A 26892-nucleotide genomic window follows, 5' to 3' on the forward strand; every position below is an offset into this window, starting at 1 on the left:
TGTGCAGTTTCACACCAATTCAGATAACTTCTTTAAGGGTCTGGATTCGCTTGACACAACTGGAATATTTCTGCTGCTGAAAACAAATTACTGCACGATTCTTCACTTTATAAGTGAGCTAAACATTAGTCCATGCCATTTGTCAAGCAGAGCTGGAATAATTCTATACTCTGTTCTTTATGTTAAAATGGCTACTGGGAAACTAAAACACCATATTAATGTAGACGGACTATCTCAATATTATTTAGACATTATAGTTGCAATTTCCTACTGTTGTTTACATACTGGAGACTCAGTGGATGTGACTGACTGGTGCTGTCACAGCTATATGTTCTATGCTGGTTAGAGACAGTAAATAAAAGACATGAATCTATACAATGATTAGTACGATATAAGATCATCATCACTACCCTATACACGTAACACAACATGAAGAAGTATGCCAATCACGGACAGCAATTCATAATTTTGCATCTACCTTGGATACTCCTGACAAGGCCGTCTCTTTCAACACAATTTACTGTTTCATGTGGTCAAAGTGACACTAATTTCTGTCAATATATCTCCTGAAAATATCCCCTACATATTCTATGGTATTCTGTTCTAGTGACTGTGCAAGACATTTCATTTGCACACACAGGAAATACGTGAAATGTAACTGCAGTTGCGAATACGGGCAACCTCAAACTGTAGAATGGAATGACGACTTCGAAAATTTGTGCTGGACTGGGACTCAAACCAGCATTGTACTTCTTACAGACAAGAGCACTGCAATATCATATTTCATTTTCACTTTGCAACAATGTTGCAAGAGTTAAGACACTATGCAAAAGTTAAAACACTTCTTCAAACCCCCCTCCCCAAAAAAACACACACACACACACACACACACACACACACACACACACACACACACACACACACACCAAAAAGTCTCAATACATACTTGTGTTACTTAATGACAGATAATGGTACAAAGATATGCGACTCTTATCATGATTTCAGCCAGACCAGATTTCACACCCAGTGTAATTCCCATGATAGTTTGTAACAAGTATTGTAATGTGTTGTGCAATTTCTGAACATCATTTAGTATTTTGTTGTTAGTTCCATTCAAAATGTTCATTACCCACCACACTTTTACAGGGCAGAAAGTGAAAGTAAGTAAAGTGCACCACGCAAGTTACTCTTAACAGCCAGAAAATGCGCAATTGCCTAAAAATTGTTTTAGGGGTACTGTGGGTGCCTGAAATGTAAAAAGACATGAAAAATATGTTCACAGGTAACAGAACTGGTGTTAGTCACTATATGGTCTGAGTACTGACATGTTCAGCAGTCCTAAAGAGACATACTCATGTACATACACATACCAGCATCCAATCAAAAACACTTCTGTAAGTCTCACTGTGAGACAGGAGACACTGATATGTTTGTTATATTCTATGAAATCTTGCACTGGTACAGAATATGTGTAGTTAAAGTCTCATTTTGAAAGCAGCACAACCCAACCCCTCCCTCCCACCTCCTCTTCATGTACTCTGAATGAGTAATATAATTCTGTACTACTATAATAAATTGTTTGCTTCATATGATTCTGCTGTGAGTCCAAATGTAAAAGTATGTTCCTGACATTCTGAGCTGCACTATCTTTATTTTTTACTTTCTGCCTAAATGCTGCTGGTATCCCACCATTTTAGAGCCACACTATGTTATGTAATTATGAGTCATACTTATGGAATAAACAAACATGTACCAAATTACCAAGCTGTCAAGGTAGCAATTTGTTTCAAATAATGTTAGATATATACATAAATCACAATGAAAAAGACAGGAGGTTTCTAAAGAACATATTCCTGTTGTGGTTATCAAGTTGAATGTCCTCTTAGGTTTAATGAAACCAGCTAAAAATTGAGAAACTACACAAAACACACTTTGAGACACTATAAGCATATACAGTGTTTACTTCACTGAAAAAACTGCCAGGTCACTGGTTTCTTCCAAAGCAACTGGCCTGCTGGTAATCACTTGGGTCCATTTCAAAGTATGTAGTGCATTTTGAACTGCCTTCCTGTTAGTCACTGTTCTCAGGCACACACTGTAAGCTGTTTACTATAGAGTAGGCCCTACTGATAAAAATATCTACTGAACAGTTGCCAATTTATTGTTTCTTATTTTACTGCTAATATAATGTAACCATTTATTGAATTTAAAATTTCAATATTTCATCTAGCTCATCTTCATTATATTTGTCAGAAAAAATTTGTTTAACATTTTTTTCCAAGTTCTTTGCTATATTGCCCGAGTCTGTGACATAGCTTCTACAAATATGTGACGGTAACTGCATTGTAGCTTTCTCCTCTTCCTGTCTCTTTATTTCACACTTGGGTGGGATAATATCTCCAACATCTGTTTCACACAGCTGCTGTTTGCCAAAAACTGTATTCCATGTGTTACTAGCAAAGTTATCTGAACTAATATCAGAAACAATTTCCTGCTGACTGTCACAACTTAACAGTGCTGTAGATGTCGATGTTTCTGGTAGCAAAGTAAAACAGAGAGGAGATGAATTCCTTTGCAAGTCACAAATGCGGTTGGTGCCTCTTGATTTATAATCACTATAAGTATAATTTCCTGTAGAGAAATATGTAAAAGAACTTTCACTAACATGGGGTGGTATGTCTTCATTCTCATTAAAAGGGGTTTTATGTAAATGTGTTAATTTTTCATTCCGGTTCCCTGGTAAGATACCAATATTCTCTCCACAGATATTAACAGTGCCATTGGCAGAATAATTTTGAATGGTCTGCTGTTTACACACTTTTGATGCACCTGAGATTACTAGCTCAGAAGGCACTGAATCATCAGAATGTTCATCATCATCTTCATCTGATAAATATTTGTTCCATTTACTACTTGTTACACTTGGAATATTTGTTCCAGTGTCCACAGCTGAAATAGAAACAAAAAGTAATGTATAGATATAGTTTGGATTTTTCATTCATGTACACACTACTTTTTACTACAAGAAAAACAATCGGTACTGGATTAACATTGTTACTATCACTATACCATTTTCTGCACACTGGATTTGTATTCTCCTATTTAAAACAAAGGTCTCTTTCCTCCTCTTATCCTCATTGAGTCGTTGAACATGAGCTCTACAGTCCTTTCCACTTCCTCTTCCAAACACCTGCAAATCAACATGACATCATAATATAAATACATAGTGATAGTAATTTGAATAAATAACTCAGTGTTTTCAACTGAAGACACACAGTCTGGCTAATAATGTCATCATTTTTAGTTTCACTTTACATAATAATGCACAGTCAAGATTGCAATTATATTGCATAACTCTCCAAACATAATATCTAGTTTCGGATGAGGTCCCCATCAAATTCAACTTGATGTTAAAATGGTTCAAATGGCTGTGAGCACTATAGGACTTAACATCTGAGGTCATCAGTCCCCTAGACTTAGAACTACTTAAACCTAACTAACCTAAGGACATCACACACATCCATGCCCGAGGCAGGATTCGAACATGCGACTGTAGCAGCAACGTGGTTCCGGACTGAAGCGCCTAGAACTGCTCGGGCACAGCGGCCGGCTAACTTGATGTTAACTTCCGACACAAAGAATCTTGTCATAAACACAATACAAGAAAATTACTGAAGTGAGCTGTAATGTCCATGACTATGAATGCACTCCTTCGCTAGGTTCTCTTAGGTTTACTGAAATCAACTGAAACATGAGGAACATTACAAAACACACTTTGAAGCACTATGAATATATACAGTTTGTGACTCCTTGCAAAAACTGCTGAGAAATCAAGATGAGCTAGATGAAATATTAAAATTTTAAATGCAACTGTATGAATTCATGTTTACATGAAATTATTGGAAATCAACCCTCTCATCATATAATGACCTTAGTTTTACGTCTTTTCCTTTGTATTATAAATTAAAACTGTTAATACACATGTTTATACAAGTAGCTACATAAAGGTTTCCTGACAATCCCTTTTATTTCCCATTGAGTAAGACAGATGTGGCAGTCCAAATTTAATCCTATTCATTATATTATCAATTAATCACCATTAATCTGCTATTCTCTCTTTTTGGTAATAAATGGACATCATAGAAATAGAGAAAATTATACTGCTTTGAAATAAGGTGCTCCCTTCCCACTTACACTACTATTTAAATGAATGAATGCTTAACAATATTTATCATGTTATGTAGTTCTCATGACAATGGAGAACCTTCAGGTATGTGGAACGAGTCAAGCTATACATTAACAAAAGACTCATAAAATTAATCTATACACTGTATTAACAATAAACTATCGCCAAACTATATGCTACTCATGTTTATGCCAGATAAATTTAACCAAGGAAATGAGAAAGAAATTTGATGCTCCCACAATTATGTTAAATATACGCTGATTCAGCTTAATACACCACCTTGTCTGGTGGGGAAGCACCCAGAAAGGGGGAGGAAACGAAATGAAACCTCATAGGATGTGATGTTATTTCAGTGATTACGAAATTGATTAAAATTTACAAAGAACATGGCAATATGACGCTGCACCCCCTCTGGCCTGGTTGCTTATGCTTATTCAGTTGTCAAGTGTGTCATAATGATCACATCTCCTGAGGCAACTTGGACCACAGCTGTTGTAACTTGCTTTCGACATCCTGACTGCTGGAACAGCCAGAAATGGTACTAGACAAGTTCTATCAGGGACACATCTACGGACCTCGCTGGCTACATAACAACTGCTACATCATGCAGACAGTTCACAGAGATAGATGTTATGTGTAGACAAGCATTTTTCTGTTGAAAAACGGCACCATGATACTGTTGCATGAGAGGTAACAGATGAGGACACGGGATGTCCACAACGTATCATTGTACTGTCAGAATTCCCTCAGTCTCTACTAGCCATGGCCTGAAGTCATACCTGATGGCTCCCAGATACCATGAGCAACACCATTGTGCCTCTTCAAAATGTTGGAAGAATGGGACCCCTTCCCAGGTTGCCACCATACTCACCAACAATGGTCATCAGGGGTAGTGCACAACCGCAATTCATCACTGAACACAATGTGTCCCCATCGTCAACAGTCCATGCTTTCCAGTCATGGCACCATCCCAAATGCAGCTGTTTGTATTGTAGTGCTAACTGCAGCCTATGCATATGATGGTAATTCTCAAGTATTGCTGCTGCTAATCTCCGACCAATGGTGCAGGATGATGCAGAATGTTGCAAGAAGGCCATTACTTGTTCTCGGATGGCAGACACAGATATGAAAGGGTTACAATGTGCCTGGTGCACAATATGGCAATACTTCCTTGAGCTGGTTATATGTGGTCGATGAGAACCTTGACAACAAGTGTGCTTTCCCCCACATTCCCATTCAATCCAACATAAGGCAACGTCACATCCAACTGCCTCACAGAACTGGATACAGCACAATTCAATCGGACAACCAAGTGGAGTTGCACAATGAGGGCCCTTTCAAACTGCTGGTAATGCTGTTTAACACAAGTAAGCAGAATCTCTATGTCCTTCACAATGATCATGTAACATCTGATGCTGTTCACACTCCTAATATACCCTACAAAGCTAAATACACTCAAGTACTCAAAGCCATTCCACCAGTCACATAGAGCTACAGCTCTAATCAATTACATACCTGTTGATAATGTATACGTGTACAAAGTTACACTGGCATCAGACCATGTCTTGTGTGTGCTCCACTCTTTTTTGTCAGACAGTGTACTTTTCAAAGAAAAATAGTTACCTATTTCATCAAGTATAGAATTTTGTTTACAGCACATTACTACTTCTCACACAGTTGTATAACAGACACTACTATTTGACATACATCTAATACAGCTTTTCGGTTCTCAAATTACATATTCAGACAATTTTTAGAAAAGCTGGCAAATGAGATGTGAGTTTAAACTTTCCTTTGAAATGGTTAGGTTCCCAATTTCTTGCTTTATCTTAGACAGGACTTGTTGAATACCTTTGCCCCACAGTACACATGTTCATTCTGAACTCTAGACAAGGTGGCATAGTCTATATGAAAATTATTTTTGTCTCACATTGTCACTGTGTGGATCATAGATCAGCTGACACATATTTTTATTGCCAGAAATAAAAATCATTAAGGAGTAAACTTATTGGCAAGTCAGTATCAGAATTCCACCATCGTTAAACCGATTTCTGCAAAATATGCAGTTATCTGTGCTATACAGTAATTGTACGGCTTATTTCTGCTGGTATTTACTGTGTGTGCACTGTCCCAGAAGATAATTCTGTAAGTCAAAAAATAGTGAAAATATGCTAAATAAGTCTGATAGTAGAGGGGACTGGCAAGGGAAAGCAATGAGAAAAAGACTGAGTAACAATGAAAGGGTAATATCACACGAGTGAGAGCATGTAATGCCAGAAGTTTGAATGTAGTAGGGAAGTAGGCAAATCTGAAAAGAAAAATGCAAATTCTCAGTCTAGATATAAGAGGGGGCGAGTGAAATGAAACAGAAAGAAGATAGGGATTTCTGGTCAGCATCTCATATCAACTGTTGTGAATTGGCAGGAGCCAATTCACGGGGTTTTGGAGGAAGCCGAAAGGCACGCGTTTAAGCTCACGCAGGCTGGCGTGAGGTCTGGAACAGGTAAACTAATTATACTATCAAGAAAAGTACGTAGCTGCTGGAATACGTAACTTTAATCCATAATGGGTGAACATCGGTCTGACGGTACAGGCATTACAAGATTAACAGTAAATGATAATGGCGCCTTGCTAGGTCGTAGCAAATGACGTAGCTGAAGGCTATGCTAACTATCATCTCGGCAAATGAGAGCGTAATTTGTCAGTGAACCATCTCTAGCAAAGTCGGCTGTACAACTGGGGCGAGTGCTAGGACATCTCTAGACCTGCCGTGTGGCGGCGCTCAATCTGCAATCACTGACAGTGGCGACACGCGGGTCCGACGTATACTAACGGACCGCGGCTGATTTAAAGGCTACCACCTAGCAAGTGTGGTGTCTGGCGGTGGCACCACATCAACAGCAGCAGAAAATTGTACGACAAGTACTTCAGTTCTAATATAATGTAGGAGCAAGCACCAGCAACTTGGATTACTAAATTTTATTTAACTTCAGTTTCCATCACAGTTGCATTAATTTTTTTTATTTGTGGTGACTGGTTTTGGACCAAACCATAACCAACAAATGAAACATGGTAGATAATATAAACTTTAAAATTTTTTACATTCCATAGAATTAGACAACTTCCATTAGTGTAACTAATATTACACATCTTTGTTGTAAGTGTTGATGTACATTCCCACCAGTACACATGTATACATTAGCCACAACTCGTATTTTTAAATTTATGAAGTTTGTCCAAAAACTTCCACAACATTCGTAATTTCACACCAATGGTGTGTTGGAGTGAAATGTGGTTGGCATCCCTGCACACACCAGTGTTTAATGTGTAACTGCCAGAAGTTTCATTGTTGTATGTCTGTTTTCTTCCATTGTTAAAAGTTTTCTTTTACTGGCCATGCTGTTCTAAAATGCATTCACTTAGGAACAAATTGTTAGGGAAATTGACATCATGTGCACTGTTGATTTGTTCTGGCTTGTCACCACTGATGTGGTATTATCTGAGGTTTATCTCCATTATATCTGAGCACGTAACTACATCTTAGCTGAAGTTAAAAATGTTATGAATTTCAGTTACAACATGATAGTCACCTTATTTCTTACACTCTAGAACTTTACACATTCTTTGTTGTAACTGCAACTCAACTATCCTGTCTGAAATTCATAAGTGCTCTCATAGGTCAAGAGGTATGCACAACAAATTCCACTGCTGCAAGGTTAGCTGAACAGGGGCAAACTGAAGCATTTGTACTTATCTTTCATTGCATTGTTCTTCTCTAGTTGTTGAGTTGTGTTGTGTATTCCCACATTCTGTGTAGCTTTTAATTTAATGTCCTCTGTTGCCCCTTAAATGAATAACGAGACTGTTGGCTGGTAAATATCTTCACTTCTTCACTGGTAGGTTAATATCTACCCAATTATACATTGCATCACTTTCATCACTGTTGCGCAGTAGGTAAATTTATGGAGTATGCTGTATACACATCTGGACTCTTGGGTGTACACATTACAGGTCAGTTTTGCCAAAGAAAACTTTAAGGTTTTTGACAAACTCATAGTGCTACTTTCTTACAGAGGTATTTACCAAACAACAATACTAGCATTAAAAATAGGACAGGTGTTAATGAGGCTTTTTAAATAAATTAAATGTCGTTACACCAGTGCTTGATTATGGGAACATGTTTTTCAGTTTTGGCTGTTAACAAGACATGTTATTTGACTGCTGAGTGAGTTTTGCAATTAGCTCGGCAAAATTATATTTTAAAGTTATGTTTCTTAGAGCTGTGACTTGTTCAGTGCTCTCAATTACGGTATAAACATAAACATGGAGTTTTCGTATTAACAGCGAGATAATTCAGTTCTGGTTTAAATATGTTATTTCTGATCAATTTAATTCTTATTTGTTTCAATAAACCGTCAGTCCGAGAAATTTGATATAATGTGGAAGGTTCTCTGGGTTTTCTGGATTCTCTGTCATCTGAGCTTTCTAGTGATATATAAATTTCAGAAGCGGTAAACAATATTTGCAATATACATTAAGAGCCAAAGAAACTGGTACACTTGCCTAATATCATGTAGGGCACTGCATGCACACAGAAGTGCTGTAACACGACACGACATGGACTCAACTAATGTCTGAAGTAGTGCTGGAGGGAACTGACACCATGAATTCTGAAAGGCTGTGTTCCATTGCTCATGTGCCAATTATAACACTAAGAGTATGAGTGGGTGAAGATCTCTTCTGAATGGCACGTTACAAGGCATTACAGATATGCTCAGTAATGTTCATGTTTGGAGAGCCTGGTGGCCAGCGGAAGTGTTTAAACTTGGAAGAGTATTCCTGGAACCACTCTGTAGCAATTCTGGATGTGTGGGGTGTCACATTGTCCTGCTGGTATTGCCCAAGTCTGTCGGAATGCGCAATGGACAGGAATGGATGCAGGTGATCAGACAGGATGTTTACATACGTGTCTCCTATCAGAGTCATATCTAGATGTATCGTGGGTTCCATATCACTCCAACTGCACACGCCCCACACCATTACAGAGCCTCTACCCGCCTCAACAGTCCCCTGCTGACATGCAGGGTCCATGAATTCATGACGTTGTCCTCATCCACTCGATATAATTTGAAATGAGACTCATCCAACCAGGCAACATGTTACCAGTCATCAACAGTCCAATGTCCATGTTTACAGGCCCAGGCAAGGAGTAAAGCCTTGGGTTGTGCAGTCATCAAGGGTACACAAGCGGGCCTTCGGCTCCAAAAGCCCATACTGATGATGTTTCGTTGAATGGTTCACATGCTGACACTTGTTGATGGCCCAGCATTGAAATCTGCAGCAATTTGAGGAAGGGTTGCAGTTCTGTCCTGTTGAACGATTCTCTTCAGTCTTTGTTGGTCCCATTCTTGCAGGGTGTTTTTCTGGGCGCAGCGATGTCAGAAATGTGATGTTTTACCGGATTCCTGACATTCACAGTACACTCATGAAATGGTCATACAGGAAAATCCCCCCTTCATCCCTACCTCAGAGATGCTGTGTCCCATCGCTCATGTGCCAACTATAACACCACTTTCAACCTCACTTAAATTTTGATAAACTGTCATTGTAGTAGTAGTAACCATTCTAACAACTGCACCAGCTACTTGTTTTCTTATATAGGCGTTGTCACCACAGTGCTGTATTTTGCCTGTTTACATGTCGCTGTGTTTGAATACGCATGCCTATACCAGTTTCTTTGGCAGTTCAGTGTAAAATTGTGTAAATTATGTGTTTCATGAATTTCAGTGTTGCTTCCATGTTGTGGTAACTTTGAGGGATCTTTACAAGTTGTGGTCAATAACAGAGTAAATTGAGAATTGTTACACATTGCACGGTTTGGTCTTTTTAGTGTTGTTTTATTACATAATTCCAATCACTGTAGGAATTTGTCACTAAACATCACTAACTGCAAGGAAGTCATCAATTTGTTTTGTTGGTAAGTACATGTCAATGTCCATGACAGCATTTAGAAGATTGTTATTCCAGTTACAAGTGTTATTTGTCAAACTTTGGAGCAAACATATCAACTGAACTGCCATTACCCCCCCCCCCCCCCCCCCCCCCCCCCCAAGTTTGGGTCTTGGCATCTGATCTGGTTATAAAGTGAACCGATTGATACCATATTTAAAGAACTACAATACCCCCTGAGGATTCCATTTGTATTCCACTATGGATGGAATTCTAACATTTTTGCCCAGATTTAAGTTAGAACTATGTTATTTATGTTACTAACATTTGATATTACAGAAAATTAGCAACTCTTCCTGAAATTCTGTTTATCTCCAAATAAGTGTAAGAAACTCCCCACTACCACTCTCATACAGAGCAGATTCATTATTTGGATTTTTGGCTTCTATTGCTGTCTTTCTTTACAATAGCTATAAAATACTTTTTGGTACTCTTTCCAACAATCTAGATAGAGTTTTTTATCAACTGCTGCTAATTTTTTCCAAAAGGAATCGTTACAAGACACCTTCCCTAAATTCATCCAAATTTTGTAAATCACACATTGTACATTTTGTTCACTATTTAAATTATCTTCACCCCTGTTACTATCAGACAGAATAGAATTAAGCATTTTCAACGAAAAGAGCTTCAGATAATCCTCCTCTTCTTTAGGCCTCTCCCCCTATACATCTAATAGCTTCACAATATCTGAAACCTCACTTTCTTCATCTCCTAACACAATTTCTTCACATAAACTAACATAATGACCCACTTCTTCTTCATCTTCATCTTTCATCTCTTCAGCATCTTCATTTAACTTATTTCCCCTTTGAACAACATTAGTTATCTTATTATCTATTTTGTCCTCATTCTTCTGCTCCAATATCTTGAATTCTCTACTGTCCTTACTTTCTAGTCCACCCCCAAATTCTTAACTGAACAACTTGTGTAAATCCCTTTTCACAAACAATTCTCATCACCTATTGTTTCTTTACTTCCTTGCTTGTAGACCCCAAACCCACTCCAATATTCTTCATCAGCTGCAGCTGTATTTGTTTGAAAGACCTCTACTACTCTGTCATCATCACAATTAAGGCTTAAATATTTGTCATTATTAGTGGTCCCTGCATTATCATCATCATCATCAGCTCTCACATTGTGGGTCACCATCAGAGAAGTCTCTGGTAAACACTCGAGGACAGTGGGACACAGCAGCTAGACCTTAAGTACTTGAATAGTAATAACTGAAACCAACAGCTGTAGTGTGATCCAACATCATCTCTTCAAAATATGCTACCAGTTTCAATGCCAAAAAGCATCATCTTCAGGCCCCTGTATATGGAAATGTGCACAGCACGACTGTAAAGTACGAGAATACACACAACAAAAATCACAGTTTGGGACTAAAAAGGGGATCAATCATATCATAAAATTAATTAGTAAAAATATGCTATATTGTTACAAATACAAAACAAATTTTTAATCTAATAATCACGTACATGAATGACGTAATGTAATGCATACAATAAATTAAATCAGCAAAGCAATCGAAGACACATATATCCCCAACCAGAATAACAATGAATATGGGATATACCAAAAACAATTCAAAAAACTGATATAACATAACACCAAACAGCTGGAGAAAACAAATGCAGCAAAAGCCTAATGAACAAACATTCACTGGATAATGCAAATCCACCAAAATAATAACATGAACTCTAATGACCTCTAACACACAAACAACATAAAATATATTCTAAAACCTACTATACAAACAGCATTAAAGATACAAAAAAGTATAAACACATGGTCCATTGATATTACCATACTGCAACCAAGTCACATGCCTAAGGTCCATGACCACAGTGGCATAGTAAATGTGTAACTTGTGTAAGTAAAAGACCATAAATACAGTATCTCCAAAGTAACAGTGAAACAATTCAGCAATGTTTCTGCTAATTCCAGGAAATTTAGTCAACATAAAACAATTTTGTCAATATTAGTAATATCCACCATCAACATGTACCTACAGGGTTAAAAGTAACATATATGATACACGTTGACAAACAATTGCCATAGAATGTCTTGTACGGCAAATCCTGTACTGAAACTTCCTGGCAGATTAAAACTGTGTGCCCGACCGAGACAGCCCCCAGGCTGTGTCTAAGCCATGTCTCCACAGTATCCTTTCTTTCAGGAGTGCTAGTTCTGCAAGTTCGCAGGAGACCTTCTGTAAAGCTTGGAAGGTAGAAGACGAGATACTGGCAGAAGTAAAGCTGTGAGGACCGGGCGTGAGTCGTGCTTCAGTAGCTCAGATGGTAGAGCATTTGCCCGCGAAAGGCAAAGTTCCCGAGTTCGAGTCTCGGTCGGGCACACAGTTTTAATCTGCCAGGAAGTTTCATATCAGGACACACTCCGCTGCAGAGTGAAAATCTCATTCTGGAAATCCTGTATTTATATGTAACAATAGCCAATAAAGTAAACTAATAGAAGACAATCAGTAAAACCAATAGCTAACATTATGACCACCAACCTACCATTGATATAAACCCATCCAGGCGATAGCAGTGTCACCTGGTGTGGGATAACTGCTAGTCAGACATAAGCACGGTGCATGTAGTATCAGCGAGCGTGCTGCCTGTGTGTTGAACGAGGAAGGTGTGCAATCTATCTAAGTTTGACTGAAGGCAGATTGTGATTGCCCGGAGGCTTGGCACGAGCACTTCGGATACTGCACAACTTTTCAGATGTTCTGAAAGTGCTGTGGTGAGAGTCTTCAACATGTGGCGGAACTATGGTGGAACTATGTCCAGAAGTTGTAAGGTTGGGCGGCCACACCTCATTACAGATGTCAGACATTGTAGGCTAGGCAAACTGGTCATACAGCACAGGTAGCGAACTGTGGCAGAACTAACATCAGACTAATGCTGGGCAGAGTAAGAGTGTGTCTGAACACACAGTGCATCAAATACTCCTAAAAATGGGCCTCTGCAGCCAATGACCCATGCAACTATGACTTAAATGGGCACATGACCATTGGCAGTAAACACTGGAGCAGTGGCAGAGCACTGTGTGGCCTGATGAGTCCTGATACCTCCTCCATCATGCAGATGGGAGGGCATGAATTCGTAATTCTCCAGGGGAACAGCTCCTCGACTCCAATACTGCAGGATGGAGACAAGCTGGCAGCAGCTTCTGTTATGCTCTGTGGAACATTCACATGGGCATCCATGGGTCCAGCGGAGCTCATGCAAGGCACCAATAAAGCCAAGGAGTGTCGTACACTGGTTGCAGACCACATACTTCTCTTCACGACTATCATGTTTCCTGACAGCAGGGCATTTTTCAACAAGATAATGCGTCATGTCACAAGGCCAGGAGTGTGATGGAATGGTTCGAGGAACACAGTGGCAAGTTCCAATTTATGGATTAGTCCCCCAACTCATCAGATCTGAACCCGATCGAACACATTTGGTATGTGACTGGATGTGGCGTCAGAGCTCATCGCTCCTTCCCCAGAATTTAAGTGAATTAGGTAACTTGTGTGTGCAGATGTAGTGCAACTCCCTCCAGTGACTTACCAAGGCCTCATTGCTTCCCTGCCATGACACATTGCCCCTGTTATCTGTGCCAAAGTTGGACATACCAGCTATTAGGTGGTCATAATGGCTTGGCTCTGAGCACTATGGGACTTAACATCTATGGTCATCAGTCCTTGGTCATAATGTTCTGACTGATTACCATATGTATAAATACACATAAAGGAACATGTACTCTGAAACATCCATATGGGAATTGACTGGAATAAAACCAAAATAACATATGTATTAACATAAAAGAGCAGGACAATGAACTCCAAAGATTCCATAAGAATGGGAACTCAAACAATAACTTACACAAACATGACAAACTTCAAGCACACTCTTACATGTCCTCACTAACCTAGAAAAACATGGTGCTGTTCGCCCTGTATCCAAACACAATCTACATGAAATAATATTAGATGAAATGCATGACCTATATATTACAGCTCAACAGCCTAAACTACACTGCAATAGCAGAACACCAGTGTGAAACCAAACTGTGCACCCAAAAGGCTCTTCATACAGAGAAAATCAACACTGAACCCACTCCCTGTTACTAATGAACCAGACTCAACCATACATTTAAAACAAAAATAAAAATGGCAGCTAAGTCATTCACTATATACCATAATACCTACCACAACAAAGTCAGAACCAAACATTACACAGGCACACACAAAGTAGTAAAGGGGCAAACGAAAGACACACTCACGCATCTTAAAAACAGGAAGTTGTCATCAAAAACATCCAAACCAATTGGTCCAAACAACCATTCCAATAACACAAACTAGGAAACTTGTAAGTAACCCACCAAGTAACCATAACTTACAAATGGCCTCAGTAGCCACTTGGAAATAACCACAACGGCTGTACACATCTGAACCACCAAACTGAACATTTTTAGACAAACACTGTTTCCATCAGAGAAGTTCTTCAGTTTAATGAACCACTTTTTCCATCATTAGATCTAAAAGGTGATTGTGGTTGACTGTGCTCTTGCCACTGTCTGCTTCTATTTTCAAACACTTGATTACCAGTTCTGCCCACATTATAGTTCTGGTTATTTCATATTTGTTCTATCTCTGGGTAATGTTGTTGTTGTTGTTGTCTTCAGTCTTGAGACTGGTTTGATGCAGCTCTCCATGCTACTCTATCCTGTGCAAGCTTCTTCATCTCCCAGTACCTACCGCAACCTACATTCTTCTGAATCTGTTTAGTGTATTCATCTCTTGGTCTCCCTCTACAATTTTTACCCTCCACACTGCCCTCCAATACTAAACTGGTGATCCCTTGATGCCTCAGAACACGTCCTACCAACCAATCCCTTCTTCTAGTCAAGTTGTCCCACTAACTTCTCATCTCCCCAATCCTATTCAATACTTCCTCATTGGTTATGTGATCTACCCATCTAATCTTCAGCATTCTTCTGTAGCACCACATTTCGAAAGCTTCTCTTATCTTCTTGTCCAAACCATTTATCGTCCATGTTTCACTTCCGTACATGGCTACACTCCATACAAATACTTTCAGAAACGACTTCCTGACAGTTAAATCTATACTCGATGTTCACAAATTTCTCTTCTTCAGAAACGCTTTCCTTCCCATTGCCAGTCTACATTTTATATCCTCTCTACTTCGACTGTCATCAGTTATTTTGCTCTCCAAATAGCAAAACTCCTTTACTACTTTGAGTGTCTCATTTCCTAATCTAATTCCCTCAGCATCACCCGATTTAATTCGAGTACATTCCATTACCCTTGTTTTGCTTTTGTTGATGTTCATCTTGCATCCTCCTTTCAAGACACTATCCATTCCATTTAACTGCTTTTCCAAGTCCTTTGCTGTCTCTGACAGAATTACAATGTCATCGGCGAACCTCAAAGTTTTTATTTCTTCTCCATGAATTTTAATACCTATTCCGAACTTTTCTTTTGTTTCCTTCACTGCTTGCTCAATAGATTGAATAACATCGGGGAGACGCTACAACCCTGTCTCACTCCATTCCCAACCACTGCTTCCCTTTCATGTGCCTCGACTCTTATAACTGCCATCTGGTTTCTGTACAAATTGTAAATATTTTTTCGCTCCCTGTATTTTACCCCCGCCACCTTCAGAATTTGAAAGAGAGTATTCCTGTCAACATTGTCAAAAGCTTTCTCTAAGTCTACAAATGCTAGGAATGTAGGTTTGCCTTTCCTTAATCTAACTTCTAAGATAAGTCGTAGGGTCAGTATTGTCTCACGTGTTCCGATATTTCTACGGAATCCAAACTGATCTTCCCCGAGGTCGGCTTTTACTAGTTTTTCCATTCGTTTGTAAAGAATTCATGTTAGTATTTTGCAGCCGTGACTTATTAAACTGATAGTTCAGTAATTTTCACATCTGTCAACACCTGCTTTCTTTGAGATTGGAATTATTATATTCTACTGGAAGTCTGAGGGTATTTCGCCTGTCTCATACATCTTGCTCACCAGAGGGTAGAGTTTTGTCAGGACTGGCTCTCCCAAGGCTGTCAGTAGTTCTAATGGAATGTTATCTACTCCTGGAGTTTTGTTTCGACTCAAGTCTTTCAGTGCTCTGCAAACTCTTCACGCAGTATCATATCTCCCCTTTCATCTTCATCTACATCCTCTTCCATTTCCATAATATTGTCCTCAAGTACATCGCCCTTGTATAGACCCTCTATATGTACTCCTTCCACCTTTCTGCTTCCCCTTCTTTGCTTAGAACTGGGTTTCCATCTGAGCTCTTGATAGTCATACAAGTGGTTCTCTTTTGTCCAAAGGTCTCTTTAAGTTTCCTGTAGGCAATATCTATCTTACCCCTAATGAGATAAGCCTCTACATCCTTACATTTGTCCTCTAGCCATCCCTGCTTAGCCATTTTGCACTTACTGTCGATCTCATTTTTGAGACGTTTGCATTCCTTTTTGCCTGCTTCATTTACTGCATTTTTATATTTTCTCCTTTCATCAATTAAATTCAATATTTCTTCTGTTACCCAAGGATTTCTACTAGCCCTCGTCTTTTTACCTACTTGATCCTCTGCTGCCTTCACCACTTCATCCCTCAAAGCTACCCATTCTTCTTCAACTGGGTAATAATTCTTGTAAATATTGCCACTAACTTTTCCTTTATTACTACTGTTTTTGCACTTGTTATTTGTACATTTTGGTCTCACGTAGTCAAAGTTTTGTCAATCTGTATTCACAAGTGCTCTGTCTAGTTTGTCTACATACTTTAGAAATTGATCAGCTGAGTCATAAGACCCATAAACCATGTCCCACCGTATCCTTTCAGGTAACCGAGGTCTTCTTAAATAAATCAATCTGAGTTAAGTCATCCAAAGGCTGACCCAAATGAACCAAACTCTTTAACTGACCTCTGCAGAATTCTTTCATGTCCCCCTTCTGCTCTCTTATAAGTGGCCCATTTAGAAGCTCACTTTTAATTACAGCCTGCTCTGCCTCATGCCAAAATTTTTTCAAGAACCATTTCTCAAACTCTTCAAATGTCAAATTGTGACAAATAAGTTGGTTATCCCAAGATAATACTCCTCTGTTGAGAAATCTTTCAGCAAATGTAATTTTTAAATCATTGCTCATTACTGGAAGTAAATCATCCTTTCAGTGCTCCAAGAAATCTACATCATGGGATCTGTTACTATGCAAAGCATTAAAGAATGCTTCCATGTAATAATCGCACTTGCTTTTGAACATTAATAACATTCTCCTGTAACGTGGATATGTTAGACTTACAATGTTTGTCTGTCTTAGTTACATCTTTCTTTAGCTCTTCAATTTTATCACTCGAAGTCTTAGTCTCTCAAACTGCGACACAGTCGCGAATTGAACATTGACCCGAAAATGGAATCAATATCATTTACTTCATGTCTATGGTCACAAATTTTTATGTCATCAGACAACCGGTTTCGCTCTATAATGACCATCTTCAGACCTGTTTTATAAAAACATGTCCTAATATGCTGGAGCCGTAGTGGCATCATCATATTAGGACTTTTTTTTTTTTAATAAAACAGATCTGAAGACAGTCATTATAGACCAAAACTGGTAGTCTGATGACATAAAAATTTGTGGCCATACATGTGAAATAAAGAATATTTATTCAAAGTCTTACTACTTTGAGAATTTGATTATTATTAGTTGCAGTTTCCCTCTTACATTTACTCTCTACTTTAGTTTCTTTCAGTTCAACTGTATCCAATCTGGATCCTGTTTTGGTTACCCTGTCTCTACATTTTACACTCTTTTCATCTAGCTTATCTACATGGTCAGTAACAGCCGCTACTTGGTCACCCAACTTTTTTCTTGACTTAAGCAATCTGATTGCTTAGTTCATTTTTTGCTGTCAACATTGATTGGTCTACCTTCTTAAGGTCATTGTTTATTTCTGAAAATGCATTGTCTAACCTCTTAAGGTCCTTGTTGCTTTACAACTCTTTTTTTTTTTTTCTACTTCTGAAAGTTTGCCATTCATTTTACGAAGTTCTTGGAAATTCGATCACTTGAGATTGTGATGATGTTAACCTGTTTACATATGTGCAATAATATGTCTTACAAACATAATTCCCAACTAATTTCACTTTGACCTAGTTCTGAACTGATCTGGCTTAATCCTGCTTGCTCTACACCTGACTGATCAAGTGCTACAGTTTCTGCTGTTGTCTGATGTGATTCTACCTCATCTTTCTTCATTGTTTCCTGGTTCATGTCTGCTAATGGCAATGGTGGGTAAGCTTCCATGTTGTGGTAACTTTGAAGGTTATTTACAAGTTGTGGTCAAAAATAGAGTAGATTGAGTGTTGTTGTGCATTAAATTGCTTTGCTGTTTATTAGTATGCTTTTATTGCATAATTTCAGTCATAATAGTAATTTGGCTTGTCACCTAACATCGCTAATCCAAAAAATTATTTCATTTGTTATATCAGTATGTACTTGTCAGCATCCCTGACAGCATATACAACACTGCAATTCCAATTACACATGTCATTCATTAAACTATAGCATAAACATGTCAACCAATCTGTAAGATACCCAGCCCTCTGAGTTTGGTGCTTGGCATCCTATCTGCTTGTAACATAAACTGATTGATGCCAAGCGTATAATGTTACTGTGTGGCATGGCTGTTTCTATCAGTAGAGTACCATTTCAAAGTTGCTGTATACTTTTTTAAAGACATCAGTACCCTCAGTAACCTTTGTGAATGCAGAAAAGGGAGATCTTTTCAAAGGTTTCATATCCTCTCTTAATTACTATGAAAGTAGTATGGCATACCAGCATCCCCATTACAATCTGTCTGGAACTACTACTCAGGTGAACTGACCATCTGAGCTTTCTTTGTTGTCCTACTTGATGGTATACCCTTCCCACCTGGAGTAGTTTTGATTTATGTTTGGTCCACTGGAATCTCACAAGCAGCTAGGGAAATAAACGTTGTCTCAGACAGAGCCCCACTTTCCCAAACAAGTAAGCCTTGTACAACAGAAGGTTGGCAGGTGCTCCAGGGGCTGCCCACTAGTGATTTTTTTACCTTAAAACTACTGGTACATGGCACACATTGAGGTGAAACTAAGATCTGTCTTACCCACATAGACTAGCTATCACACAGACTGCTACCACATAGACTAGCTGCTGGATACAGATTTTCAGCTGCAAGACAGAAACACTACCAAAAGTGCTCACTTCCGATTCATGATATTTTGAAGATTGTGGTGGTTGAACACGAAGATATCGACTCAGTTGGACACATAATCAACATAGTGAATTGCTAATGTCAGTTCTACACAGACTGCATGAAAGTACTATTATTAGGAACAGTCTGCAAGTTTATGTTGGAGGCATTGAGTGTGTTTGAAAGCTGATTATATCAAATATCTTTAACAAGAATTAACATACTATGTCCAACAAGACTAGATTTCGAATCATGAGAACAATACGTAAGAATATGTAGTTTAATGTAGCATGGAAAAAATCTTCAATTGTTTATATATCTTTTTAACGAAAAAGTGTAAGTTCTCTTTTTTGGGGCATGTAGCACTGTATAATACTAACCAACAGAACAAACAAAACATCAATATCTTTTATAGAAAAATTACTTTTGCATTCTAAAAATAAATTGGACACCTACAGAAAATAAACTTGGAAATAGAATTCTAAACCACAGGTATAATTTTAAACAGAACATTATTGCTTTTAAAAAATCAATAAAACAAGCAAGGAATTTTTTCTTGAAATAACAAACACAGATTTATTACGTTATCTGTATTTTAACATAATGTTACCCTCAATAACATCAGATACAATTAAGGTAAGACAATTCTTTGTCTGACTTAATTCGTACGGACTCTGCCCATAAATAATCCCACTGAAGGAAATGAACTCCAGGTTCATCTTTCCAGAATTGATAGAATAAGTTTTGATGTTCCATAGGATTTATGTCTTCTTCTTCTTCCTCTTTTTCTCTCTCTCTCTCTCTCTCTCTCTCTCTTTTTTTTACAAATGAGTTTCCATTAGATGCTGGGGAATCAGCCATACTATTTTGCAAGTGACACTGGGCTACTGATTAAAGATAAGAGCACAATTAGTACTGTTACCAAAAGTAAATTTCTTGGGATCCACACTCAACATCTTAAATGGAATTCTCATATCATACCCCTAAATTTAAAGAGAGAGAGAGAGAGAGAAAACTAGAATATTATGTAGTACAAAGCTTGTGCAATAATACTAGAACTTAAACAGTTGGTGCTGTGTACTTCTGGAGAAATTTACCCCAGTGTTCAGAAAGCAAAAAGCAATTACAAGAATAATGAAACATGCATGTAGTAAGAGGGTATGTGAACCTTCAAAAAGAAATTTAAAAAAATCTGTCTATTCCTGCTTGTGTAGCGTAACACTAGCTGGTGAGGCATGGAGCGGAACCAGAGCTAGACCGAATCTGTGCAGTAGATTAATGATCATGGGCTTGTACACCCGAGTTATGTGGTTTGTTTAGGCAAATTCTGGGCTGGCTCCCAAATTATGCCTCAGAGAATACAATACACAATGGATTCAAATATTATTGACTGATAGGTATATTTATTCTCCTGTAGAACAGCACAAATTGTATGGATGTCATCAATAGTTGGTACAGTGCTTCTTATTTGATAAACATACATGGATTCTTGCAATTTTTATGGTTCTTATAGGCTAATTAGTCTTTATATATTCAAATATAAATTTATTTATAATTATGCCATACAATGTAGCTTGATGTAAGGGGTATTCATGAATATTAAGAGGTTATCTTCAGTCATTTTAAATATTCATTTGCAGCATAAAAGCTTTTACTTAATAAATATGTTTTTACTTTTTAGCTAAAGGCATGAAGTTCATTTACACCCTTAACAGCCTGTTGTACAATTTTAGGCCATTATGTAGTACACAGTTTAGGTTTTTTCCCCTCGTTTTTCCTGTATAGGTATAAAGTAGTGACTGGATCTAGTTTTATGGTCATATATTGAGCTGTTTGTAGTATACAGATGAATATTTTTTCTTGTGTACAGTGTAGTCTGGAAAGGTATTCACACATGACAGACAGTATTATTATTAACGACATTATTATTATTTTATAGTAAAGCAGTACAATGGGCCCTACTGCTACTATTTGTTATTATCTGCATAGCCCTTTTCTGTACTTTGTAGACAGTATGAATGTTCCCAATGCTTGTTTCCAAGCCTATCCTTTCATTTAGTTCACATGAAGTGCTGAAAAATCTCACGCTTTGATAAGAAACAAGGTGGTTTCAGGGTATATTTACCGTCGCAATTACAACGTCCCCAGAAACATGATGGTACTGGCCTGTCAAATCGATCTGTTACATAGATATAGTACTATTCCTATTTTCGTGACTTCGGAGTGGCAAATAAAATTCACTCTTACTGTAGATATTACCATTAGAATCAGATTTATAATCGTTGAAACTCACTTTTGGTTACCTTCTTGAGATGCAGACACAGAAACTCACTTGTGGGCAAAATATAGCACTCACCTTCTTTATTGACTGCCTTTCCCCACATATTTTGCAATCCCATTTTTTAGATTTCTTAACAATATGGACCTGAAATGTAATTACATTCAACATCTACACGTCATGGACTATGCTGACGAACAGCTGAATCCTGCCATTAATCTACTATCAGGTTACCTGGAATGTTTCACACGAGTAACATTGTAGCACATGTAACTCTTGAGACATTGTTTTGCTGGATACATAAATCAAATAACACTTTACGGCGTTAAAATATGCTGCAGAAGAGCAAATATAAATTCCTACACAAACCGTACTTTATCTCGAGTTTGGCGCTGCGTTTGTCACTTGTCCGTGCTTTCTTATTACAGATTGTGTACCATAACGATACAAAAATTGTTTTTGATTGACAGTGTGTGTATTTAAATGACGAGTTTACGACTTTTCTTGGCTGATAATCCTCTTATCAGATTTATCTAAAGGATTCTAAATTTATCAAGCAGCTACACTGTACTGCACTAGCGTCTGGGGTTGTCAGTATCTTTCCGAGATACCTCTTGAAAGTGTTGGACTGACTTGCATCGAAGTGCGCAGGATCGACGTCGCAGTCTATGCTTCGCCTGTGACATACTTGGCAGTAATTAGAGTGCAGAGTTAGATCGCTGTGAGGAGTGGTAGCTTCGGTGTGTAACTGTGAGTACTTTGTATATGTTTGACACTTACAAATGCTACCCTTCTCGTGCGTTAACGTGAGTGGTAAAGTGCAATAGTGAGCGAAACTTTTAAACGGAAATATCTGTTACACAACTCCTCCAATCTGTGAAGTAAAAATGAGTGAAAATTTTGGCGGGATATTATTATCAAGTAAAGCTGATCCGTCTGTAGTCACTGACATTCCAGTAACCGATCCGGGTACTAATATTCATGTGGAAGGATCAGAGTCGTTCGGAGGACAAAGGACAAAACTGGACGCAAAATCATCAGGTGCGCTGAAAAAGTCTAGTCGCTACCGTAGTCGTTCCTTGTCAGCGTCTTCGACGGACTCTTACAGTTCTGCTTCTTATACAGGTAGCAGTTCAGAAGATGATCCTGTTTCTCCAAGAGAAAAGGTGCAGAAGAATTCGTCAGGGGCTACAGATTTTTGTGTGAGAAATATTAAACAGCATGCTTTTGGTAGAAGAGAAATAGAAATTGCTGAGCAGGAGATGCCAGGTATTATGGCACTGCGCAAACGGGCTAGTGACGATAAACCCTTGAAGTCGGCAAAAATTGTTGGTTGTACCCATATTAACGCACAAACTGCCGTTCTAATTGAAACGCTAGCAGAGCTAGGTGCCCAAGTTCGATGGGCAGCATGCAATATTTATTCAACTCAAAATGAAGTTGCTGCTGCATTAGCAGAAGCAGGTTTCCCAATTTTCGCTTGGCGCGGAGAATCGGAAGAAGATTTTTGGTGGTGCATAGACAAATGCGTTAATGCTGAGAATTGGCAACCAAATATGATCCTTGATGATGGAGGAGACGCCACCCACTTAATGCTAAAGAAATATCCTTCCCTCTTCAAAAGCATAAAAGGTATTGTGGAAGAAAGTGTCACAGGAGTGCACCGCCTGTATCAGCTGTCAAAAGCAGGAAAGTTATCAGTGCCTGCGATGAATGTTAACGACTCCGTGACAAAAACGAAGTTTGACAATTTATATAGTTGTAGAGAATCTATAATTGACAGTCTGAAACGATCAACAGATATTATGTTCGGAGGAAAACAGGTTGTCTTATGTGGTTATGGTGAGGTTGGTAAAGGTTGTAGTCAAGCTCTGAAGGGCTTAGGATGCATTGTTTATATAACAGAAATTGATCCTATTTGTGCTCTGCAAGCTTGCATGGATGGGTTTCGCGTAGTCAAATTAAACGAGGTTATACGCACTGTCGATATAGTGATAACTGCCACAGGCAATAAAAATGTTGTAACGCGCGAGTATATGGACAAAATGAAAAACGGTTGCATTGTGTGTAACATGGGACATTCAAACACGGAAATTGATGTGAATAGTCTGCGTACTCCTGATCTGACTTGGGAGAAGGTTAGTTCCCAAGTAGACCATGTTATATGGCCAGATGGAAAAAGGATTGTTCTCCTTGCAGAAGGACGCCTTGTCAATCTCAGCTGCTCAAGTCTTCCGTCTTTTGTTGTGTCTATCACCTCAGCAACGCAAGCTCTTGCACTTATTGAGTTGTTTAATGCACCTCATGGTCGTTATAAGTCTGATGTGTACCTCTTGCCAAAGAAGATGGATGAGTATGTAGCAAGTTTACATCTCCCTACATTTGATGCTCATCTAACAGAACTTTCTGATGAACAGGCCAAATACATGGGCCTTAACAAGGCAGGGCCGTTCAAGCCGAACTATTATCGCTACTGAGTTAAAGATATTTAGAAAAGATTTTCCTGTTTTTCACCACAGGTCACATGTTATTCATGGTCCATTCTGATGTATGCCATACTTGGAGCAAAATTTCTTCAGCCTCACAATGTTTACATTAAGTCATTACACGTACCATATTTCCAAGGTGTTCATGGAACTTTTTTTATATTTCATGTGTTAACTGGTACTTTCTGTAAGAAAGATCTATGTGGATGTATTTTCGTTGAGACTGAAGAAATTTTCAAGCTGACCTTCTTTCTACCATGAATGTTCTCCACCCCTCTCTTTTTCTCTTGCTTTCTTTTTTCGCATCAGGAATGATATAATGTTTGCAAATGTTGGCTGCTACTGAAGTAATTATTTTAATGTTTTGACTCTGTTTAATAGACATCAGTATTGTGTTAAGCATTCATTATTAGACTGAGGATAAAAACTAAAATATCTGGTAGCAAGTGAAATGAAATTGCCCCCAACTTTGTTACATACTTGACTGTAAGTTATATTGTTATTGATTCTCACTGTATGTACCTGGACTCAATCATAGTCCATCATTCATCATTGCAAATTTAGGGATTACAGTAACCAAAGCAATTTAGTCGTTCATTTGTGATACTAGCTGGAAGTGTTTCATAAGCTAAGCTGCTTGAAACCAAATTGAACGAAGAAATTGGCTAGGAGTTACGTAGTAGCTCCCTTTGCATTTTTCATTGTTTAAATATATATATATATTCACTGGACATGTCTTATTAGATAATACAGCTATTTTGAATTTATTTTGCAGTTTGATTCTGTAATAAAAGATGTGTTAAGTATAGCAGGAATGTATAAATCGGGTGACTCTACAGGTCAATCTGTTACCAAAACTTTCACATCACATACATTTTTATTGCCCTATCGATGTGTAACCTACCTAGACATTGCGCTACACAACAGATTGATGTCAATTCAACAAATATTTAATGGGAGCCACTATCATACTCCTTGCCAAGCAATTGCGTTAAATTATGTTAAGGGTCTCATAATTATTGCATTTGAATCCTCAAACTAATGGAACCATGTAATTTTACTGTTATATGGCTAAATTTGTAGAAACTCTGTAGTTAGAGAGGCATGGTGGAGTGGAGGGGTGGGAGCTTCATTATTTGATACTGTGGATTGACAAATAATTTTCATTTTTACACTGTATATTTTGAAATATAAGTGAAAATGTAATTATGCAGAGGGAGAATGTTCATGAAGTAAAGGCATGCTCGGGTAGTCAGTGAAGTTAGAACCATACAAATGTTTGGTGTACATTGATTAGGGTTGGCAAAAGTCACTCCAGTTAGTGTTCATATAATCACTGCTGAAGTACAGAGCTTAGAATACTCTAGTAGCTGAGTCTAGTGGCAGAATCATTTGCTGTGAGAGTAGCATCCTAAACAAGGATAGTTGTGAAGGTGTCACAGTCAGAAGTTGGTAAAAGATTTTCTTTCTCTGTGTTCTTAGTTGTGCTGCCGTTAGTAAAGAAAGATGAAACTGGAAGCTATCCTCTTAGATATTGTATGAATGTAAAGTGTCCAGAGAAATTGTGTTGCTGTGTAATGATCATACCTCTTTGCATGCTTTGTTGCAGGGAGCAGTCGTGTGTAGGATTTAGTAATTTTTGTACAAAAGTCATACACTAGTATTAAATTTTAGTCCACATTCATAAAAAAGACTATTTTAATATCGTTTATGATAGGCAATAATTGAAAGATTTTTTTCCCTACAGTTAAATTATGTGCTCTTGTTGAAGATTACAGATAATAGCAGTCTCATATGTACTTCTATGGTGTATGTTTGGAAATGCCACATGAAATGTTTGTGTGTGTGAATTTCTGTATATTTTCTCTTTTTGTTAAAATTGTACTGCTTTTACAATGCACTGCCCATTCATATGCAGCAATGCATGTGCATGAAATGTCATTGAGATTGTGTATCAAGGGATATCTGTTAGACAGCAATAATCCTGTGTTTTTGAGATATTCATGATGTGTTTTGTTGGCATGCAGTTTTACAAGTGGTATTTCATGTCATTTTGAAACTGATGTTTTTGTAGTAATGTATTTTGGTTAAGATACTGAATTGCAAATTGTAGACAACTTTTGTTGTACTGTGTAGCTTTCTTGAGATTTCCTTTTCCTTTTTGTTTTATTTGCCCACTTCTGATTGTATTGTTTTAGTAGCTTGCATATTGTAAATGTTGCCATAAGTCATTTTTCTCCGTGTAACTCACATATACAGTACTGAGCTTGTGGTCTAACCAATTGTTAGACACAGACATTTGTGTGTTCTGTATTTAAAGTGCAAAAAAGTCTTTCCAAAGTTGAATATGTTGACATTGTGTTGAATGAAAGGAAAATGTGTAAAAAATGATAGTGTATGAATATGTAAAGTGTAATGTAAAAAAAAGTACAGTTGTTGAACAACCTCATTATTCACAGAGATATGACATGGCCTTAATAATTCAAGTTTTAAGAAAAGTATTAAAATCATATTTACATGTCAAGAAAAATGTTACATTGACTGTAACTTATTTATTGTCTCAGTAAAGTAATTATTTACTGCATATTGTTGAAGTTGTACTCTATTTTGTGCATCCAGTGACCTCAGTTAAGTTATATTGCTAACTTCAGGGTACTAGAAGACTGACTGTCAAGAC

General features: G+C 37.9%; 2 protein-coding genes across 4 annotated transcripts; one reads left to right on the plus strand and one right to left on the minus strand.

Annotated features, from left to right (window-relative positions):
- Positions 1-1836: 1836 nt before the first annotated feature.
- Positions 1837-22431, minus strand: LOC124596591. Of its 2 annotated transcripts, XM_047135784.1 has the most exons (4): positions 21964-22428; positions 21808-21876; positions 3070-3190; positions 1837-2949 (listed from the first exon to the last, which is right to left on the minus strand). In XM_047135784.1, exons 1-4 carry the CDS (start codon positions 22012-22014, stop codon positions 2207-2209), a joined length of 984 nt encoding a protein of 327 aa, XP_046991740.1. In that variant the 5' UTR covers positions 22015-22428; the 3' UTR covers positions 1837-2206. The 2 variants fall into 2 exon arrangements, with proteins under 2 accessions (XP_046991740.1, XP_046991741.1); XM_047135785.1 differs by lacking the exon at positions 21808-21876 and having other exon boundaries at positions 21964-22431.
- On the plus strand, positions 22370-24932 carry LOC124596590 (adenosylhomocysteinase-like 1). 2 transcript variants are annotated; one of them, XM_047135783.1, is made up of 2 exons: positions 22370-22770; positions 22855-24932. In XM_047135783.1, the coding sequence occupies exons 1-2, from the start codon at positions 22617-22619 to the stop codon at positions 24204-24206; spliced, it is 1506 nt and encodes a 501-aa protein (XP_046991739.1). In that variant the 5' UTR covers positions 22370-22616; the 3' UTR covers positions 24207-24932. The 2 variants fall into 2 exon arrangements, with proteins under 2 accessions (XP_046991739.1, XP_046991738.1); XM_047135782.1 differs by having other exon boundaries at positions 22370-24932.
- Positions 24933-26892: the final 1960 nt, after the last annotated feature.

Source organism: Schistocerca americana, chromosome 2 (assembly GCF_021461395.2).
Source record: "Schistocerca americana isolate TAMUIC-IGC-003095 chromosome 2, iqSchAmer2.1, whole genome shotgun sequence".
NCBI lineage: Eukaryota > Metazoa > Arthropoda > Insecta > Orthoptera > Acrididae > Schistocerca > Schistocerca americana.